The sequence below is a fragment of the Diabrotica undecimpunctata genome, chromosome 10, assembly GCF_040954645.1.
Source record: "Diabrotica undecimpunctata isolate CICGRU chromosome 10, icDiaUnde3, whole genome shotgun sequence".
NCBI lineage: Eukaryota > Metazoa > Arthropoda > Insecta > Coleoptera > Chrysomelidae > Diabrotica > Diabrotica undecimpunctata.
Window position 1 is genome coordinate 15,548,428 of NC_092812.1, and position 24,170 is coordinate 15,572,597.

At 33.3% G+C, this 24,170-nt stretch overlaps 1 protein-coding gene and 1 non-coding gene across 2 annotated transcripts in view; both read left to right on the forward strand.

Annotated features, from left to right (window-relative positions):
- Positions 1 to 22,996, forward strand: part of bib (MIP channel family protein big brain) — an 83,453-nt gene extending 60,457 nt beyond the window's left edge. The window contains exons 3-4 of the mRNA XM_072545834.1: positions 18,509 to 18,716; positions 21,887 to 22,996. Coding sequence (XP_072401935.1) covers positions 18,509 to 18,716; positions 21,887 to 22,987 — 1,309 coding nt within the window. The 3' untranslated portion in view covers positions 22,988 to 22,996. The remainder of the gene's footprint in view (positions 1 to 18,508; positions 18,717 to 21,886) is intronic.
- On the forward strand, positions 128 to 231 carry LOC140452576 (U6 spliceosomal RNA). The gene has a single exon (XR_011952219.1). It is a non-coding gene; the product is annotated as a U6 spliceosomal RNA (small nuclear RNA).
- Positions 22,997 to 24,170: the final 1,174 nt, after the last annotated feature.

Below are 24,170 nucleotides of genomic sequence, written 5' to 3' on the forward strand. Positions count from 1 at the left end.
ATATGTATGTTTTTGGGGAAATAACGTGGAATGATACGTTCGCAGTAAAAAGGCAGTAGATACGGCCTCTAATATTGAAAAAAGTTTGAAAATGAATAGCTGCAAATAAGGTCAAATTAGCTAATTAAAAAGTACTTGCGGTTCATTAATAAAATTGAAACGATACACAGAAGATTAGCGTGTCCCCTGCGCAAGGATGACACGACAAATCGTGAAGCGTTTCACATTTTTAAGTAGTCTGTTTCTCTAAAAGCAGTAGTCAACAACGTATAATAAAAATCTTCATTATAGACCAATCAAGTTAGTAAAAAATAAACCTTTTCCGTCACAACTGTATAGACGCTTTTGCAGTTGAAATGTGTAGTATGAGATATTACAAAAATACTCTCATCTAGGGATTCATCAATTTTTTAATGGATATATTTTTGAATAAATAAAAAAGTTATTGCAAAATGAACAACAAAATCGCTGTTTTTGAACATTGTTAATAACTTTCTTTATTATTTATTAAAATTCGTTTAAATATACTTGAACACTTACTGTGTTTGAATTGTGTGCAAAAGGTGGGCCAGATTGGTTAAATCGTTTTTGAGAAATTTAATTTGTTTATAATATTTTTGGAAAAAAGGCTAATTTCTATGGCTAATCCAGAGAATATGTAAAATGGGGGGTTACAAGTCAGCATGAAGAAAATATAATATTTAGTTACCAATTCAGATGCAAGAGACGAGAACGTGGAAATCAAACAAGTGGAAAAATTTAAATATTTAGGTGCACTCAGATCGCAACATTTCCAAAAGGAACAAAAAAAGAATAGGGCAAACCATGGTTGAATCAGTTCTTTGTTATGGCTCTGAAGTATGGACAATTATTGCAGACCTGAAGAAAGATTGTTGGCAGTTGAAATGGTTTATTTGAGAAGAAGTGCTAGAACATCAAGGCTGGAAAGGAAGACCAACGAATTTATAAGAAATAACATGAATGCTACAGAAACGGTCATTGACAGAATAGAAAGAAGAGGTTTAAAATAGTTTGGACACCTATTGAGAATTCCTGACGAACGTTGGCCCCAAAAACTTCACAGATGGAAGCCCCCTGGAAGAAGAAAATGAGGTAGACCTCGACGCTCATGGAATGAAGGAATTAGAAGAGCGATGGAATCGAGAGGTTTGGAGGAGGAGCATGCCTTGGACCGGGAGGATTGGCGGAGAAGAACGGGAATACTGCGACAGTCGTCTTCAAAATGTATTGTATTTACAAGTTGGATCCTGTAATATATATATATATATATATATATATATATATATATATATATATATATATATATATATATATATATATATATATATATATATACAGAACTTTTTATGATCTTCTGAAGTTTTATTTGAACCATTTTACTCTAAAAAACTAGACATTTTACAGGCAAAAAATATTTGTTTCACAAGTTAAAAAAAAAAAAAGCAAAACCAGCTGTAAGTCTTCACCCATTTCTGATCAGCTACCCTCCATATAGCTTTTAGAACTTTCAAATATCTGTTAAAGATTTTTACGTGATTTTTTCATAGTTTTTCATATTAGACTGGTCTACCCCAGTCAAGAAAAAAAAAAGCTGAAAAAATCTTATACAAGTATTTAAAGGTTCTAAAAGGTATATGAGGTAATGCTGATGGCAATTAAGTGAAGACGTACTGCTAGTTTTGCTTTGTTTTTTTTTTTAATACACAATCATAAAAAGTGAAAAAAAAAATAGTTTTTGCGTAAAAAGTTTCTTATACATTTTAAAGAAAAATGGTTCAATTAAAAGTTATAGATCGTAAAAATTTCTTTAATACTGAGAGTTTTAAAATTAAAATACATAAATAATTGACCGAGATAATCTCAACCCTTATTTTTGCAGTAAATTATAAATTATAAAAACTGTTTTTGCCTAACGACATATACGTGACATAACGACGTGATATAACTATTGAAAATTGAGGAACTTACTCGAGTTTCTAAAGTGTGTTAATTTCAAACGGATCGACCAAATAGTATAATTTATTGAATTTGTTTATCCCGGAAAGTGATTATTTAAACAACTGTACATGTCCAAACAGTCATTCTAGAGGAATTTTGTAAATATCTCAAGATTTTATTAAATTTGATATTAAAAAACAGTTTGAAAAAGGGACGACTTTATAGCTTATAAACATTTATAATAACTTTGACATTTTTTATGTTGTACACTTGTATGTAGGTTCAATCAAAAGCTGGTAATAAACACACTTTTTAAAAATCCAGAACCTTTTTATGATCAATAGGAAACCAGATAGCATTTTTTTTCTTAAAACTATATTTCCATTCCATCCTATGATAGACGGCATACATAGTGAAGAAGTAGAAAGTTATAACCGGTTAAAATAATGGTACTCGTAAAATAACGCCACTAAAAAGTGGAGGGGTGTACTATCCGCTGTAATATCTCAGCTTGTTTCTTGTTATTGATCATAGAAGGTACTAAATGTTTAGAAGCTAATAAGTCAGCCTTTTTTCAAACTGTTTTGTAATAACAAATTTAATTTAACTTTAAATAATATACCTTAAAAATGTGTCCTTATAGAATCGATTCCGACTTAGAAGGAGAATACCTCTAGAGTGGGGGTCTGAGCAAGAACAGTTGTTTTAATAATCGCTCTCCGGGATCCAATAATTGAATAACTTATAAACTATTTGGTCAATCTATTTCAAATGTTGGATACTTTAATAATTACTTAACTGGCTCAAATTTAAGTAGTTATGTTACATGTGATTATGCAAAAAACAAAGTTATTAACATTTATAAATTACTACAAAAATAAGTGTTTTTTATCAATATCTCGGTCAATTGTTTATTTATTTTGTCTTCCGAGTATACTAACTTCGACGATTTTATACTGCCACTTTTAATTTATAATCCATGATCAAACTCCAACAAGTGTTTCGTCACCTATTAGTTCTGCGCATACCTATTCTATTATATTCCGCTTTTTTTATTTTCCAATTAGCATTGTTTCTCTTAGTATTCCTCTTCAATAGTTGCATTGACTCTCCTTTTCGTTTTCGTAGGTTTTCAATATTTGTTATAGTTAAAATAATTTTCATAATTCTTACCATATCAGAATTCAGCGCGATTTTTTAAATAAATCCAGAGCCATTTAACTTTTTCCCAAAAATATGTGTATTGCATTACAAGGCATATAATAAAAATACGACTACAAAAATAAACTTCACAAAAAGCGATAAAACTTAACATATGTTAAGCAAAAAGATGTTACCGATATTTGTTATTAGAAAAACAGCCAGAAAAAGTGAAAGTACACTCATATGGGTAACATATGTGGATCAACTACAACGTTTAGTGTGAGAAATTTATTAATTTGAATTTTGATGACATAAACAGAAAAATAAAAAAAATAATACGAGATGTAAATATTTATAACATGAAGGTTGACATATACACAACAAAAGTATTAGTGGAATTTACAGAGAGTTTCAGAACTCTCTGTCATGAGTAAAACATTCATAATTTATACAGTTTCGAAGTTATGTCACTAAATACTACTTAGCGTGTTTTTTAGCAAAACCTGAGAAATGTAGGTTGAAGTAGAAAAAGCTGTCGTAGGTATGTTAAGAATAAATTATATGAAAATTATAGTACTTTGTCTATAATACAAAAAAAAAGTTTTAAGTACAAAAAGTTAAAAGTTAAAAGTACAAAAAAAAAGGTTTTTGTAACAGGTTGTTTCTTCTTGAATTGTGATAATGTGATTTAACTACTTACATAATTTTCTATTCAAATTTCCGAGTCATAAAAATGTTTTTAAAAATCTGTAGCCAGAGATTTTATTTTTGTTTTTAGCAAATTTGAAGAATGTCCTGACAATATTTGTGAGGTTTTGTGGCATCCGGTGTTTTGTACATTTTATGAAAATTTTTGTCCTGAAAATTATCAGGTATATCTATGTGGGAATGCATTTAACCACCAGAAAAGCAATTCTGATATTAGTTTTATCAACAAAAGATAACTTACATATCACATATCAAAATACCGTACTCTTGCTTTCTGTGGGTATTGGAACATTTTGAACTGCCTACACACGAAACCTTCTTTCAATAATATTTGAAACAAAACATGTTATATTTCTGAACATTTTATTTATTCATTTGACGAGAAACCTTCATTACAGTACATATTATACTTATTACATAAATTAAGAGCTCATACAAGTATATACAAACTTAAAAAATAATACCTAGTTTGATAATTAACAAAATAAAAGATAATAATAATAATCAATAATAAATTTACTTTTTGCAGTTTTTTCATATAAATCACATAGCAAACCCCCTAGAAAAACAGCCTCTGACAAGGCCATATATTCTGCCTCGCAGCTAGATAAAGTTACCGTTTTTTGTTTTGCACTTTGCCAAGATATTGCAGAGCCACAATGCTTAAATACATATCCAGTAAAGGATCTACAATTTAATGTATTGCTTGCCCAATCGACATCTACAAAACCTTGCAATTCTGAATCATCTTTTGAGTAAATCAGAGAATAATTAATATTATATTTTAAATACCACAATACTCTTTTTCATATACATTACATTGTTAAATTGATTCAAGAAATCGACTGTAAATGATATATCTGGTCTGGTTAAACCAGATAAATCAATTGTTAAAGATAACTTTGATTCAATTGGAGTTTTAACTCCTTTGGCAACACTCATGTTAAATCTCTTTAACAACTGAATAATATAGCTTTTCTGATTCAAAGCAATATAACCTTTATTTGGATCAAAGTCTATTTGCATATTTTTGCAAATAGACTTTTTTCAATTTTTTTTTAAATTTTGTTTAGTTGGTATCAACATTTTAATACGGAGGGGGTTATGTATGTATAAAAAATGAAATTATAAAAAGACATATAAAAAGTTTCTTGCTGTTGGCTGTACTGCAAAAAGGTGCCTTCCTTCCAAAACAATAACTCTAACCTTTCTATTACTTTTGGTTGCTGTGAGAAGATCAAATTAAATTGGTAGTTATTTTTTCTAAAATCAACATGACGTGGTTGTGATTTACATTATTGTTTTGATGATCGAGCTAAGTGTTTTTACCATGTTTTTTACTGAAAAAGTGTTGATTAATATACTATTAATAATGTTTAAATTAGTTTTGCATGTTCATTCCATTAGTTTTGAGCGTAGAACGGGTGGTCCAGTTACCCCGAGAGCTTTTGCTCTTTCGGGGTAACTGGGACCCATATCAGGAGTAATTGGGCCAGGGTCCGACCCAGTTACCCCACAGGAACCTTCAGGACCTCAGGACCTAAAAATGTTTTCCATCCATTTGAAAAAGTACCATCCTGTACTTTTTCAAAGCCTAGGTTATCTGTTTTTGTTGCAGAAAATGATACGAATGTATATAAGAAAAACTCAAAAATGTGCCGACTTCTCATATGCCACGGAAAACGTTGATAGTGCAATTGGGATATTAGAAATGACATCAAAACGACACGGAGTACATCATTATTTTACAATATTCCACGATGTATAGTGAAGCACCGCGTGAAAGGAACGAGTGGGACTGGACTGACTTCAAAAGAAGGTAACGGTAGTGGAGTTAAGTCATATTTGTCGTCTCTTGAGGAAAAAGAAATTGCAGATTGCTTAAAAATTATGGACAAAAATGGATTTGACCTATCCAGAGAGAAAGTATTAGACTTAGTACAATACTCGTAATTGTATATAAGACAAAATAATATCAGGAGCAGATTTAAAGACCAGAGACCAGGTCGTGACTGGTTTAAATCATTTAAAACTAGGCACCATCTGACAATTAAGAAACCTAGAAATATTGAGCCTGTTAGATGCGGTCAGGTAAATCCTTGGGTCGTCTATAATTTTTTTTTGAAGTATTAAAAAAACTGTGGGAGAACTGAACCTAAAGGAGGAAATCAGATCAGATATTTAATTTAATTTAAAAGAGACGTCATTTTGCCTCGACCCTAGTAAAACATAGGTCGTTGGTGCAATTGGTACAAAAAAAATATGGAAGACCAGTTCGCTGGCCGAAAAAACACATCTATTTTGTTGTGTTGTTCAGCTGATGGTCAAATGATAAATCTCCTTAATGTACTTAAAGATATATATGTAATGGATAATTGGATTAATGAGTATATAACATCCCAAACTGTGGTTTCTACAACGTCTCAAGGTTGGATGGAAACTAATTTGTTTGGAGATGTTTTTTAAATAATATTACAAAAGAGAGACCAGTTTCATTAATATATGATGGCCATGCTATATCCGTGTGTCTAGATTTGATTAAGTTAGAACAAAAAAATAAAATAACTAGAATGAAGTTACCTCTACACACGAGACATTAATTACAACCATTAGATGTGTCAGTATTTAGAGTTCTGAACAATAGTTGCAAAAAAATTTCTAAGGAAATATTTGTACAAATGATAACCAAGCTATCACATGACATACCTAGTATTAATATTATTAATGGATTTAAAGTCACAGGAATGTATGATGCCAATAAACAAGGTCCTAACAGAGATGCAATTCCTGTATCAATATTCAAAAAGGATAATTTATTCAGGTATAAAACAATCTTCCCAATTCCACTCCAGTACACTTGGAAACCACTGCTTCTTCAGCTGTCCAACACTCAGTAACTATCACTTCCTCAGCCACAGTACAATCAGAAGCCAGTAGGCCTAAATCTTCAGCAGCACTACAACCAGATGCGAGTCCTGTTGTAGCCGCTGGAAATCAGGAAGACTACAATTATCCAAAGATACGGCAACAAGCATCCCATACTTCTTTAGATACGTTACAATCAGATGTCTCAAACGCTTTGATTATAACAGAATAGCCAGAAGTAGAAAAAGAAAGTCCTCTCTCGCCAATTGGACCTACTTTACAAACACGTAAATCATTTAAGGAATTGTTGTTAGAAATAATAAAAAAAAAGATAAAAGACGAGAGAATTCAAGGAAGAAACGTAAAAGACTGGTCACTAACTATGAAATTATCACCTGCAAAAAATGATCTAATAAATAAAGAACAAGAGGAGAAAAAAAATGAAAGAAATTGAAAAAAAAAAAAATGAAAAGAAAGTACACTAATCACTAATACACTAATCTTTTTAAAACACAAGAAAAAGAACAGTTTTGACTGTATATGGCTGGCTGCTTCAGTTACTCCTGTGAATTGAGGTAACTAGACCCACCATACGTACAATTTTATTATTTATTTTATTATTACTGTAATGGTTTCAATCAAATTAGGGTTTCATACATTTAAATAGTATTAAATAAAAGTCATGTTTTTATACACATAGTTTAAAATTAACTTATACTTTGATCATTAGGTAAACAAAATCTGAGCCGAACGCAGATTTGTTGTAAAATGATGATCAAATTATCCCATCCCGCCCTAACTAGCAATGTAAGTACTCGCCCCAGGAGAAGATTTAATGTATAAATGAATTTTGAATAATAAACGAAATATAATTGAAATAAAAAACATTGAAAATAAAAAATAAAGATAAAAAAAAAGAAAAAAGAGAAGAAAGAGAAGAAAAAAGAAAAATAAAAGTTATAATATAAATTTAGTACAATCAAGTTTTTAATTGATAAACATAACATAAATCATTTAAAAATCTGTGGCAAAAGGATTAGTTTCCATGCCAAACACACTATCATCATCATCATCATCATCATCATCAAAAAATAAAGATTAAATAGGATATAGGAAATAGATGAAGACTTGAGCGCCAACTCTTTTTAGAATAAAAATAGTAAAATAAAAGATAAAATTAATAGATGAATAAAATCAGAAGAAATTAAAATAAAATAATTAATTAAAGGAAAATAGCAAACATGTGACGTTTATAACGTTACAAAAGTTTAAGTTCACTTTAAGTTATTAACATTTATAAAAAAACCGAAATTTCCGACTTATTTTGTAACTTTCTAAGCAACAAATAAGGATAGAAATATTTAAAAAAAAAAACGCCATTTTGAAGGTTTTTATATGACTTTTTGTATGATAATTTCTTACTCTCAAATTTGTTTCAAATGCATCACTTTTTGCTGATAGACGAAAAAAGCGAAACTTGACCGTGATTATATTATCAATTTTTTAACATTTTTAACATTAAAATATTTTCATTCATTTTTTTGCTCTCCGCTTAGAACTTTAGACTCTAGCCATGTATTAATAATTATAAACAAACTGTTTATTTTGCGTGCATTGATAATTTTCTGCAAGCAATTGCTGATTTTGTGAGAATAGTATATATTAAGTTTTTTAAAATTTAGTTTCGTTGCATTTTCGTCAATCTAATAATTATTTAAGATTAATAAAGTGATGCGTTAATTTTGTCCAGGAGTTTATTTATTTATCGACTGATATAAAATATCAACATGTTCATTGTTTTATATCTTTTTTTAATATTTGTGTAAGGTAAAAATACAGTAAATAATAAGTAGTGTATATCCTTCTTTGTCCTTGAGTCACCTTCTTTTTAAACTTTTTTGTGGCTGTTTGGTACCTGCTCATGTGCTCATACTGTCTGAGAGGGTCTGTGCTTAAGTGTAGAAGGATATATTGCCAAAAATGCACATATATGTGCATATCTTCGTATTATGTCTTGACATTTAAACTGAAACCATTCCAACTTTAATATCGGTCTCTTAGAAGGGGGAATTAGTTACGGTGATGAGAAGTGAGGGATGAAGCATTCAAATCCTAACATATGAAGTTTTTAAACTGCCATATGAAATTTGATATCGGTAACGTAAGATTGCCTGAAAACGGATATGAAAGTACAGGGTGTATAATGAAACACTTTTCTAGTAACTGTGATTTAAGAAAAAATATCAATTTTAACCACTAAAAAACGCAAAGAGAAATTTATGCCCCTAATATATTAGTGCAAAACATGGAATATACAGGTTCAGTCAGTAATTTCTGAAAGTTTATTTAAAAAAAAATAACCAATAATAAGATTTCAATAAGAATATTATTAAATTACAGTTAACTTGTAAATGCTAAAATGTACTTTGTATTAAGTACTAAAAATGCCTTATTAGTTAACTTTTTTTCACTCGTTATTTTTCAAAATAAGAGAAGAAATCTCGTATGGTTATTTCATTGAGTTTCCTGTAATCGACTACGATTCCCCATTTTTTATTATCTGATGCATCAAGTTTTTTAGGTACCTACTTCCCATAAAGGACAATTCCATGGAGAATTGGAACGTTCTATTATTTTCTGATCAAGCATTTTATTTATTTGTCTGTCTACTCCTTGTTTATGCACTTGTGGATATCTATATGTGAAGTGTTGCTAACAAACATCATCAAGAGAAGAAAAACAGAATTTGGGCGTTTGGGAATGTTGGTGTTCTTACTAATGATAATTATTTTTGTCTTCTTGCAATTTAGTTTTAGGTCGTATTTGTTACATGTTTCTACAACGTTATCCATCATCCTTTGGAGCCATCGTCTGCATATCTAATATTGTTTATAAGTTGATCATTTACAGTAATCCTATCTTCTGAATCGTCCAGGGCCTCTCTAAAGATGTTTTCAGAGTATATGTTAAATAATGCCGGTGACAATATGCAAACCTGTCTAAGTCCTTTTTCGACTGTGAAGATCTCGGACAGTTCATTTTCTAATCTCACTGTTGCTTTTTGCTGGAGATATAAGTTTGAGATCAGTCTTATATCCTTACTATCGAGTCCTGATGTTTTTAGGATATCGATTAGTTTCCCATGTGGGACTTTATCAAATGCCTTCTCAAAATCAATGAAACATGCATACACATCGCAGTTGATATACCTGGCTCTCTGTATTAGAACTTGCAAATTAAAAAGTGCTTCCCTCGTTCTGAGACCTGCTCTGAATCCAAATTGAACTTCACTCAGGTGTTCTTCTAATTTGGTGTATATGCGCGAGTGAATGATAGTAAGGAGTACTTTAAGTACATGGCTCATCAAACTAATTAATCTATATTCTTCACATTTTCTAATGTTGGCTTTTTTAGGAAGTGGAATGAATATTGATAGTAGCCAGTCTTTTGGTAAGTAACCAGTCTCGTAGATGTTGCTGAATAGCTTCGTAAGAGCTGTGATTTGGTGTGCCTCTAATAGCTCTAAAATTTCACTATGCACCTCATCAGGTCCTAGTGATTTCCCATCTTTAATCCGCTTAATGGCCATAGTTACTTCTTCGTTTGTTATTTCTGCTCCAATCGAGCAAGTGAAATGCTCCATTTCACTTGCTCGATTCCTGAAAGATAATGCTTTATCCTGAAAGATAATGCTCCAATCGAGCAAGTGAAAACATTCAAATACTTGGGAATGATGGTGAAGGACCAATGGGATCCTCAACAAGAACTAAAATGCCGTACCGAACAAGCAAGACAAGCTTTTCTTAAATTTAAACCGCTACTTTGTAACCGCAATCTTTCCTTCAATCTCCGTTACAGAATGGTTAAGTGCTATGTATGGTCCATATTGTTATACGGCATGGAGACATGGACGTTGAAAATATCTTCCATTAACAAGTTGGAAGCCTTCGAAATGTGGACCTGGCGAAGAATGTTCCGCATACCATGGACAGATAGGGTGAGAAACGAGGAAGTCCTAAGAAGAGCAAATACTGAGAGAGAATTGCTCAGCTTGATCAAGGCACGAAAGATTGGATACCTGGGCCACATCCTGAGAGGGGAAAAATACGCAATCCCTCAACTAATTATCCAAGGAAAGATTGAGGGCAAGAGAGGAGTGGGTCGCAAACAAATGTCGTGGCTGCGAAATATAAAGAACTGGACAGGCGTAACTAACACTGGCGAACTTTTGCATGCCGCAAAAGACAGACGTCTGACCTTAAGATAATTCGCCAACGCACTATAGGTGCACGGCACCATAAGAAGAAGGGATTGTTTATTTCAGCCGGACTTCGTGCTGCATCTTCGAATAATTCTTGCATATATTATTTCCATCTTCGTAATTTATCTTCAATGGTATTCAAATCTGGCTGTTCAATTTTTTCACATGCGAAAAATCATGTCATTTTTTCGCTGTATTACTAGCTACCATTCTACCACAATTTTACAATTATTTCTCATCCTTCAACCCTTCCGACTCACATTTTAACCCCACTCCATTAGAAATACAGACAGTTGTAAGATAGCAAACAAGAAAGACTCTCTCTTGCCTGTTGTCTATCGATGAGAACGGACGCTCTCTCTCCCCTGTTGACTGTCGTTTGGTGACAGGGGTGTTATCTCTACTGTTGACTGCCGCTAACTAATTATCTTTCTCCTGCTTTTGGTTACGCGAAAAATACCTCAAATACTATTTAAATCGTGTGCAGACGCAAAATGTGCTCTATATCGTGATCTCAGTGTTAGTACCGCGAAACACGTGTTCAAAAACCGGTACCCGGGCAGATTCCGCGTATGAAAAACAACCGCGAGTGTAGCCTGTCAATACCGTGTGTGTGTGCAGCAGAAGAATTGGTAAGACTTTATATAAACTTAATTCGCTATAATCTGTATAACCTTTTACCACATATCCTAATTTATTTGAACCAGCCCTATGTAATACAGTCCTCATTAACTGAAATTATAGTCATAATTTTACATATGTACACCCTTTTTGTACTCAAGGTTTTGTTGAGTGTCACTACTTTTTATTTCACAACGTGTTTTCTATCTTTTGCGTTATTTTGCCGGTTCTTAAGGCACTCATCACTGTATATATTCATGTAGTTCTTGGGATCCCATATTTTTTGCTTGTTGTTGCAACAGGTATTCCGTTGTCAATATCTACCACGGCTTGGCCTAATGTCTCATTAGAATATTTCTTCGGCATTGTTAACTGAAATACAAAGAAAATCTAAATTATTAAACAAATATTATTTGGACCCAGTAGCTGACATATGTTAGTAACCAATATCAGACATGGGTGTCAGCTATTGGTACAACATAAAATTATAAAATTTTGGTTGCATTTACAGGGTTATTTACGTGCTTCCTACTTAAATATTCATTCAAAGTATAAAACATCTGAAACCCGATAGGTGACACTAGTGTCATTTACTGGATACTCGCTCGGATCTTGTACCAGTAACTGACACCCCCTATCTAACCTTACTTTATTAACATAAGGTAATTTTAACAACAAATACGTACATTTATATTACTGTTAAATGGATCTACACTAAAAGACTTACCCTTTAAATACACATTAACCTCACACACCCAATTTATATAAACTATTTTCTTAGCGTTTTTGCTTAGTAATTTCGGCAAAACGTGCACGTTTACGTCACTTATAAAACTAGTCAATGTCACCAACCTTAAAATTTATTTTATTGGCGCATTGACGCCAACATATTCAAACTATTACCCAAGGAAGCAAAGACCGTCAATACTACAGACTGTACTGTTTCAAATAGTCTTAATACATAAATAACAAATTCTGGTGTCGCTTATTGGGGTACTGTCAGCAATGGGAGCCACTATCTTAGGTATGAAAAAATATTGGTGTACAAAATTAATTTCAAAATTGTTACTATACATTGTATTAATTACTTAACCTAACAACACCCTAATAACCTTGCATGGTTGCAAGTTTTTTAGTTTATTATCGATGTGGAATATTTATTTATGGATATACTGAAAATGATTTTTTCAAAACGACACCGAAATCTGAAAGCACTGAACTGACTCTGTTATGCCGAAACCAGTGGCTTCTGCTTTCCAACGCTGCGCTGATATTAGAATAGCATATCGTTGGGTTTCTTACAGATGTTTTTAACATTCTTTAATTATTTGGCAACTCTTCGCGGGTCGCTATTAAAACTCCGCCGTGTCACTCTACTTGCCGCGGTTTGGCCATGTCAGTATTAAACCATTCAACTATTATAACCAAATCAACAAAAATATCAATCTTACTTCTCGAACGAATTTCTCCTTGCCCTTGTCAACAATGGCCTTAGTGCTCGAGTACTCACGTTAACATTAGGCGTATCATTTATAATCCAATTGAACAAAAGTTGAAGAATGAGGACATGCGAGGTTCACTTGTACTCGAAACAAAGAGAATGTCGTAGGGCCCGTCTAAACTGAAAAACAACTGACGATTCATGAATGCAAATTATCTTTTTCAAAGATTATGGTCAGTACAAGTGTCCTGTGATTGTGTTCCTGGTGGAGACTTTATTAGGTGCAGTGTTCTGTAGAGTTAAAAATATTTTTTACGTTTAACAATTAACAAATATATTTGCAAAAAAGTATACCTACTAGACTAGCGCGTATTCTAGAAATTCCTTATTTGGATGAATTAAAAATGATATTTCTTTAGACATACCTATTTATATTTATATAATATAGGCACATATTATAAGAAATCTTAATTAATTAGATTTGAACGAATGAGAAAAGTTATGTAAAAAATATGAGCAAAATAACAGTAAATGATATATCTATTATAATACGATTAACAACTAATGTTAAAGCAAATATATATATATATATATATATATATATATATATATATATATATATATATATATACATATATATATATATATATACATATATATATATATATATATATATATATATATATATATATATATATATATATACAGGGTGCGGCATTAGTGCGAGAAATAATTAATTAGTTTCATATAATTAAATATATTTGTAAATTATGTTTGTATTGTAAATGTACTCCTAGACTACTTTTATATTTATAGGTATTGAGTGTTTTGTATTTCACTATCACTAATATATTTACGATACTCTATTAAGATATGTGTTACGTTAATCTCGCAGTTACATAAGTCACAAATAGGGCGATTTGATTTGTAGATTCGGTAGCTGTGAGTTAGTCTGCTATGACCTATACGTAAACGGATTAGATTAACAAACAGCTGGCGATTTAAGTTTATCTCGCACCAAGATTTGGGATCAAGAAATGATCCCATTCATTTGTCACTTTTTCTTTAAGGAACCATTTGTAGTCGAAAACAGACACCAAGTACACTAACACTGAAGAGATACTGTGTATTGCTTCTCTGGTACGAAAATCTGCTTTTTCGTTTTCTTGAAGTCCAATGTGTGAATATGATGGAACCCGTATAAAGCGTACTTATTGCCTCGCGTGGTTTAGTAAATTTAATTGTTCTTTTATTAAAACACCTATAGGGTTACTTATATATAATTGTTCTATCGTATGTAATGCACTGAAGGAGTCGGTAATTATGACAGATTTGGGAATTTTTTGAGTACATATATGAATGAGGGCTTGCAGAATTTTGTATAGTTCTCCAGAATAAATACTGAAAGTGGAAGATAATTTAAACCGTAATACAAGGATTGAAGCTATAACTGCTGATCCCACACTATCAATAGTTTTGGATGAATTTGTAAGAGTATAGATATGACAATGATCTGAGAAAGAAGCAAGTTTGTTGTAAAAGGATTTAATAATTTTTGCTTGTTAGGTCTCAAGCATATTGTATTTAGAAAAAGTTAGACCACATATTGCAGTAGGAAAGGTCCAGGGGAGGTGTGACCGCATTTGTGTGATCAAAAAGTTTTTTGATTTGAATATTATGGAGAGAGAGAGAGAGAGAGAGAGAGATATCTTCTGATTCTCTCGTAAAAGGGAGGGTTTGTCTTTTTTATTTATATAAGTTATATAGTGTGAAAATGGGATGCGATTTTACTGCATATGTGGATGATGCGTATATTAATGAGAAGTAGATTTTTCTGAAATTTAAAGGTGATTCCCCGGTTAAACATCGTAAACTTTTAATGGGGCTAGTACATATTACATAATGCTCCTATAGCTATTCTTAATGCTGTATTTTGTATGACTTCTAGTTGAACAAGAAGTGTCTTCTTTGCAGATGAGTATACAACTGATACATAATCGAGTTTTGATCGTACTAGTGATTTGTGTTTATGAATTTAAGTTTAAAAATCTGAGCCCCAATAAAAGCCATTAAAAAACAAAAAAGTACTCTTAATAATAGGAAATAAAAATAATAACCCATAAACCTTAAATGAGATATAACCAAATAAAGGCATAAACGAATGAAAATGAATAGGAAGAAACGTCAAATAGGTACCATGAACAAGTTTTTTTTAAGCCCTTCTCTCTATTCAGATTTCCGAATATAGGCCTCTCCTAATTCTCGCCATTAATTTCTGTTGTTTGTAAGACGTTACCACATTGGTCCTGCAGTTCTTTTAATATCGTCGCCCCAGCGCATTTGCTGTCTTCCTCGTGGTCTTTTGGCTTCATATAGCCGCCAATTCCCAATTTCTTTATTCTATCGGCCATCCTTAAGACGTTCGTTATGTCCAGCTCCATTTCCATTTAGCTGCCTGTTCGACAGCATCTTTTACTTTTGTTCTATTACGAATGTCTTCATTGGTTTTATGGTCTTTGAGTGAGATACCCAGCATCTGTCGTTCCATAGCTCTCTGAGTTTTTCTGATCTTCTCTATGTTTATTTTAGTGAATGTCCAGGTTTGAGCTCCATATGTAAGTACAGGTAGAATACAGGAATTAATTACGCAGTCTTTGAGGTATGTTTTTATTTTTAAGTTACATATGAGAGTCTTCCGAATGCTGCCCATCCGATTTTTACACGTCTGCTTATTTCGGTAGTCTGATTTTCTTTACTTACCTTGACATTTTGACCCAGATATGTATATTCATCTACGTATTCTATCTCTGTCCCTTTGATGTTTATCATAGGTTTGTCATCTTTGTTTGACATTAGTTTAGTTTTACTGAAATTCATTTTCAGTCCTTTTTTTAGGGATTCTGTGTGTAGCTCCCCAATCATCGTATTCAGTGCATTCCACGTGTCGGCTATTAGTACAACATCATCTGCGTATCTAAGATGGTTCAAGTATCTTCCGTTAATAGGGATTCCCTTATTTTCCCAGTCTATTGACTTGAAAAATGTCTTCTAGGGCAGCTGTAAATAATTTTGGAGATATTGTGTCTCCTTGTCTTGCGCCTCGGTTGATTTTTACTGGTCTTGTTTCGATTCTATTACCCAACGTCACTATCATTTCAGCTTGTTCGTATATGTTATGTATTAATATTCCGGTTGTTGACTAATGCTTCTTCTATTGCCCACAGTTCTACGCTATCAAAAGCTTTTTCATAATCTATAAAAGCCAGACATAATAGGAGATTGTATTCGTTAGTCTTTTCTATTAGGATTTTCAAATTATATAGTTGGTCACAGGTGCTGTACCCTTTTCTAAATCCGGCTTGTTCTACTGGTTGATATCCGTCAAATTTAATTGTTAACCTGTTTCAAATAATCTTTATAATGTTTTGTAAAGTTGTGGAAGAAGTGAAATTGGTCGATAAATTTTTCAGGTCTGTGGTGTCTCCCTTTATTTTTAGATATGTGATAGCTTCTTCTCCGCCTTCCTTCAGTATTTCTGCTAGGATTTCATCGCTTCCAGGAACTTTATTCCTTTTTATTTCTTTTACTTCTCTTTCTATTTCTTAGTGGCTTATTTCGGGCATCACTTCTGAGTTGACATTTGTTATCTGCCTTTTCAAGTTCTGTTTTGAGGAGTTAGGGGGATCGTTTCTGGAACGATACAGATCGGCGTAGAACTTTTCAATTGAGTTTGCTATATCAGATTTATTTTTTCTAATTGTCCTTGTTTATTTTTAATGGTTATTATGTTTTTCTTTCCTAGTTACGGTTTGGTGCATTTGAGACTTCGGTTTTTCCCTATGACTTGTTCTATACGGTCTTCTTGATGTTTTTTAATGTCCTCTTTTATCTGTTTTCTTATTACTCGATTAAGTTCCTTAAATTCTACAGTGTCTCTTTTGTTTTGTCTCAGAAGATCTTTTCTTTGTTTCAGCAAGTTTTGTGATTCTACACTTATTTTGGATTTTCGTTTTCAGTTAGCGGTTACCACTTCTGAGCTTGCATTTAATAGTTCTTTTGTTATGACTTCATTGATTTCATTTAAGCTAAGTTTATCTAGATTTAATACTTTCGAGGGTTTTAACTTGCTTTTATATTCTGTATTAGGTTTTAGTTTATCTGTGTCTATATTCCAAGTTTTTCTTAATTTATTTCTGTTTTTATTATGTTTTATCTCTAATTTGGCTCTAACCATTCGGCGATCGCTACTTACTGACCGTATTTATTACTGTTACGTCCTGCATGATATCTGTTTTGTTACAGAGTATGTAATCTATTTCGTTCCGAGTTTTTCCGTCTGAGGATAGCCACGACCACTTTCTTTGAGGTTTTTTGTTATAGAATATGTTCATTGCATAGTATTTGTGGGCTTGTATCAAGTTAACCAAGGTTTCTCCTCTCATTTCTAACTCCAGAGCCGCCTATATAGTTTTCGGTATTTTCAAGTCGTTGTCCGATCTTAGCGTTGAAGTCTCTTATTATCATCGTGTACGCGCTGTGATAACTCGTGCTAGTTTCTGCAATTTTCTCATCAAATTCGTCTCTGTCTTCATCGGGGTATGCTGCGGTTGGAGCGTATACTTGAATATTTTTCAGGGAGATGTTCTCGTTTACATTTAGCCTAATCATTGCAATTCTTTCAGATATTCCTACGAATTGCTCTACTTTATGCGCATATTTTTTGGAAATTAGAAATCCTACGCCATCTAGGCTTTGCTCTTTTCACCCTTTGTAATATAGGACGTTACCGGACTCTAGTGTTATGCACTCTTCCCCTTTTCTTTTTACCTCTGCTAAACCAATTATGTCCCATTTTAAGTCCTTGATGTCTTCTTCGAGTTCGTAGACTTTTTCATCTTTGCTGAAGGACTTTATATTTAGAGTTGCGATGTTCAATGGTGTGGTTTTTAGCGATTTTTTGCTTCCCCCAGATTCCATGAAGCTTTCCTTTTTTTCAAAGGAGTGGGATTTGCCATTACTGTATGGTCTACCCATTCTTTTTGTTTTAGATATAGCCATATTCCCGTTAGGAAGTTTTTAGCCTTAAAACATCACGCTGGCTAGACGGGTTGGTGAGTGATTTTATACAATCCCTAAAATCAAGGGATTGCCACTTCCGCAATCCACACCGTATCGAAGGTATTCTTCTCCGCCGTGGCTACCGTTGTGTACTTCATCTGTGACCCTGGACAAGGAGCTCTAAGCAGGCACTAATTTCCCGGGTCAGGAAATACCTGGAACCTGCGGAGGGCAGGCATTGATTCATTTTCCCTGATAGGACTATCCAAAGGAGTTCCTACCCGCTATAGGACTATCCAAAGGAGTTCCTACCCGCTACCCGCATGAACAAGTTACTTAGGACAAAAAAATTTAAAAATGACAAAAAGCAAATATAAAATATATAAAATATTGTCAACTTTATATGTTTATAATTAGTTCAACTCGATTGATTGTTTTTTTTTGCATTTTAGGGTAACAATTCCCGGCTATCAGGGTAATTTGTCAGCCGCAGTAGTTCACTCTGCCGGGATTGCCCCGTGGGAACGATTTGGCATTGAGTTTATGCTGACGTTTATAGTGGTTTTCTCATACTTCATATCAATGGATTCCTACCGAAAATGGACAGGCACTAGTTCTCTTACCATTGGAGCTACTTATTCAGCTTGTTCCTTTGTTTCGGTAAGTTTAAAATAAAATATTTGTTTTTTTTACAAATTTGTTTTTCTTTTCCATTGAAAACTCGATACAAGTATGGAAAAAATTGGTTTTTACTGATCTTAACCCATCAAAACCTGAATTAATTTTTTTGTTAAACTGGTGGTTTTTTACCATCAAGTTTAGTTTAGGAAAAATACAAATAAGCAGAAAAACCTATTAAATTTTATTTGTTTATCGAATATATGATATTACAAACTGTGGCCATATGGTAATACTAGGTCAAAAGGCTATCCTTCATGACATAGGGCAGCAGCTATATCATAATTGCACTGAGGCTGTATGATCCATACAGGACTAGTGTAAATTACTCACAGACAACTACATCTTAGTTCAACCGGCTGTGAGACTGCGATCAGGCAGGCAACGGGAAACCACCTGATTATCTTCCCAGAGAGCGTTATGAAATGACGACTAAGCAAGAAAATTCTGTGCTCTGCAATCCGGCTAGCAACCGGCGCCATATCGATTCCGGGTCGAATGTTGTGAAATGGGCGACCGGGCAGATGATTGTGGACGACCAGGCAATATCTGCGAAATGGGATACTGGAAGATCAAGCTTAACATTACGTAAAAAACACCGCCTCGCAACATGGAATGTTAGGGATCTGCTACCGCCAGGTAAATTGTATATATTAGAAAATTAACTGATCAAGGAGAAGTTAGATATATGTGGGATATCTGAGACACTGGGAAGGCCAAGGACATTGGGAGGCCACTCACTTCAAAGTTTTCATGTCAGAAGCTAACAAATCAGGACAAAAACGCGTAGCAATATTAATTCAAAAGCGTTGGGCAAAATATGTACATGAATACCTTCCAGTAAATTATCGAATAATCAATAGGAAAAATTAAAATAGATCACCATTTAAAAGGAACGATAGGTAAGCATGGCTTAGGCAAGCGAAATGAACGAGGTGAACGGCTCCTCCAATTTGCCATCGCCATCGACATGGATCTTAGTATATTAAACACAATGTTTAAACATCATCCGCGGAGATTATCAACATGGTCTTCGCTTGGAGGACGATACAAAAATCAAATGGATTATATTCTTGTCAGACAGAAAAAAGAAAAACAAAAATTGATTCCAAAACACCCGGAAAAGTTTAGAGAAGCATTAGCACCTACCAATGACTACCGGAGACCCTGACAAAACGTGGGAATACACAAAGAAATGGATTTACTGAAGCCATCAACAATACTAATCCCAAAGACAAAACAGCTAGGAAAAAACATAGGATGACTGAAGAGACTCTTAATCTTGTAGAAGAAAGACGAAAATGAAAGAAACGGCACATCAAATTCAAAACAAAAAGAAATATAGATATGCACCATATATACAAATATAAAATACTTATGCAGAAGGGACAAAAATAATTATATTAAAAACATATGTGTACAATTAGAGTAACATCTAAGAATCTAGAGAAATTTTCTCAAAAGTCAAGTATCTAGCGAGAGAATTCAAACCGCAGGCACAGATCATCAAAGATAATAGTGGAAATACCATAAAAAACCCAGACGGTATCGCAGAGGTGTGAAAACAATATTGCGAAACACTATTCTCTAACAACGACCCAGCCAATAATACAGAGAAAAGAAGTTATGAAAAAGAACCTCAAATATTAAAATCAGAAATTGAGGCGGCATTTAAAAAGCTAAAATTCAGAAAAGCAGAAGGAGAAGATGGAATAACAGCTGAAACACTTAAAGAAATGGGAGAATTAGGGACGGAAGTAATGCTTAGAATTTGCAATAAGATCTGGAATACCGGAAAGTGGCCAAATGACTGGGGTAAACTCACGTTTATTCCCATATATAAAAAAGGTTCAACGACAGATTGCAGTAATTACCGTACAGTAGCATTGATATCACACGCGAGCAAAGTACTTCTAACCGTCATCAATGAAAGACTAAAATCAATTATCTTACCACAAATTCCCCAAGAACAATGCGGATTCGTCCCAGGTAGAGGAACAACAGAACATATTCTTAATATTCGTTAAATTATCGAAAAATCTCGAGAGTTTAACATAGAAACCTATTTATGCTTTGTTGACTATTCCAAGGCGTTCGATATCATAAAATGGGATAAAATGTGGCATATACTTAGAGAAATGGGTACGCCAGAACATCTAATCTATTTATTACAAAAACTATATGTAAATAATACTGCTAATGTAAGAGTTAATAATGTGGTTTCTAAAAACTTGAAATTAAAATCTGGAGTTCGACAGGGATGCATAATATCCCCTATTCTATTCAATATATATATAGTGAACATATTATGCGTCAAGTTTTTAAGGAATGGCAAGCTGGAGCAACGATAGGAGGAAGAAAAATTAAAAACTTACGTTATGCTGATGACACTGTTATATTGGCGTCATCACCAGAAGAACTGGAACAAATTATGAATAGGCTAGGCACGGTGCGTACGGAATATGGTCTGAAAATAAATATGCAGAAAACCAAAGTGGTGATTATCGATAGAATCAGAAACAACCAGGCAGAGATAAGAATCATGTCAGGTTACGAAGTGGTCAGGCAATTTAATTACTTAGGCTCCGTTATTACTTACTAGTGGAGGATGTGAAGACGAGATTCGTCGACGCATCACAATGGTGAGATTGGCAACAGCCAAAATCACAAAAATTTGGAAGAACACTGACATCACAAAAAACACAAAGTTACGTCTTGTTCGAGCAATGATATTTCCTATCGCCACCTATGCTTCAGAAACTTGGACAATAAAAAAAGCCGATTCAAAGCTTATAATTTACTCATTCTCCAAAGCAAAACAACACGCACATGAGAGAGATAATTGGACAGAAATAGTCAAACAAATTACATGTCGCCACTACATCCTTACGAAGGAAAAAATATTGAGGATGAGGAGGATAATTCATATACGTTTTAGAACCTTCAAGTATCTGTATAAGATTTTTTCAGCTTTTTTTCTGACTTGACTGGGGTAATCCTTACGGTGAAAACGTAAAATCACAATTTTTTATGCAGATGCTAGATTTGACGATTCTACACATATTTTGCCATGTCACAATACCCATATAATTTTAGTATTTAATACTATCTGTAATTACTTTTGTTTTATTAAACACATTTTTTGTTTTCAGATGCCCTACTTGAATCCAGCACGATCTTTGGGGCCGTCCTTTGTGTTAAATAAATGGCACAATCATTGGGTGTACTGGCTGGGTCCTATGTGCGGTGGAATAGCAGCAGGTTTAATCTACGAATATATTTTCAATCCCCGACGCCAAAGAAAACCGAAAGAAGCCGCAGATGAAGAATCTTCAAGCATAAGATCAGATGACATAGATACCTTTGATGATATAGAAAAACCAACCCCTCCAAAATTTCATGGTTCTAATTTTAATAACTTTAGAGGTGGGGCTGCATCGAGTTCTAATTACTGCGGTAGTTTATACTCAGCACCAGCTGCAAAACTAGAAAGGGGAGAATCAATTTATGGAGGAACCAAATCGTTGTACTGCAACTCACCTCCTCTTACAAGAGCCAACTTAAATAGATCACAATCTGTTTATGCTAAGTCAAATACTGGAATCCATAAAGATTTACTACCACGACCTGGACCTCTGGTGCCTACGCAATCCATGTATCCATTAAGAATTAATCAACAGAGCCATGTTACTAATCAAAACGTACAGAACCAACTACAACAACGGACAGAGGGAATATACGGCGTTAGAGGGGTAACACCAGGTACTGCAAATCGACCAGAAACACACGGAGCTACGGAACGCCAAAGAGATAACTACTCTACAACAGAACGCCAACTATGTGACAACTACTCAACAGCGGAGAGACCTAGAAGAGAAAACCACGCTGAGAATTCTTACAGTACAAGACCTGCCCCATCTAATTCAGAATTGACGGAAAACAAGCCAGTTAGAGGAAATCGACCGGAGTCCATGTATGGTGTGTTGGGATCCCAAACCCGCAGAATACAATCTTCTGTCCAGTCTGATGACTCTTCCTATAGCTCATATACTGCCACTAGTAGCACTAGAAACGCTTACAACGCCAATAACGCTGGAAACTACCATAATATTATAAAACCTAACACTGCAGGGTATACAGGAAGACCGTGTGGTAGTAACGAGAATAGACAAAACCAACCTGGACAGCCCATGGTTAACGGTACAAATTCTAATTCCTACCACCATCAACATTCCCCCAATCCTCAGTACTAGAGGTTTATTTTTGTTAACTAATTTTAGTAAGAAGTTAATCTATAGCTTGTTCAACCCGACTATTCTAATAAAAGTTTGAACCAATGTACTATTATAGCTGTTATTTCCTTTTCTGTAATCATATATTCAATAATATGGAATCTCAGTTTGTTACCTGAAACAAACATTTAATCTCTACATTGTAGGCCAAATAATTCTCGATCCACTTGTTGCATATTTTAAGTGCACAAAATATTTTATTAAACTGTTTAAAATATGTTTTGTTAATTAATAGTACGTCAGTTGCATTTGTATAAAGAATAGACACATCCGGTGGTACATGCAATAGATACTTAATAGTTTTAATAGATATATGTATATATGCGGCGTTATTATAAAGATGTGAGATTATATATTTCTATCGATCTGTAGCGTTTGAAAAATATAGTTTGGTATGTGTTATATGATTTTCACAAACATGCCGAAAATAAATCTTTCGAATAAAAAGTTTGCTGTCATTTAAATATGCAAGCTTAGCTAGTATAAATTTCTTTCCATTTTTTGATTCCAACCTGGCTATTTTATTTTCCTTAATGTAACTTCTTTTTCGGCTGTAATCAAGATATCAAGGTATTCAATATACAATAGACATCATAGTTAATTTAAAAAGGTAATTGTGATTACTTCTTCATAATTTTCTATCCTTGGTATCTTCTGTCGTAATTTTCTGTTTCTAATTTAGCTAAAGTCTTACTCTAAAACAATAAACAACTTTTTAAGATCAGTACCTAATCATTGGGTTTTCTTTTAACTTCAGGTAAGCTGAAGGTTGATCAACACAGATTAGTAAAATCCTACCAGAGATCTGAGAGAGTCATTAGAGAGTTTATAAGCCCCTTATTTCAGTAACGTTAACGTTATTCTGCTCATGCGCATTAACAGAAAAATAACGGATTACTTTATTAGCGGATAAGGTATTCCCGTATTTAGGTAGAAATAAGGGTCACGTTATTAAGGAATTACGTATTTGTAATGTTGTCAAATGCCATATATCTAAATCGTAAAAAAACGAAAAAAAAGACATATGAGCTAAATGTCATATGATTTGGAATATGTAAGGACCGAGTTAGTCGAGGAATATCCCTTTTCTTAAATCGAAAATTTAATTCGGCATATTTGTCTTTAAATGTTTCCAACAAAAAAT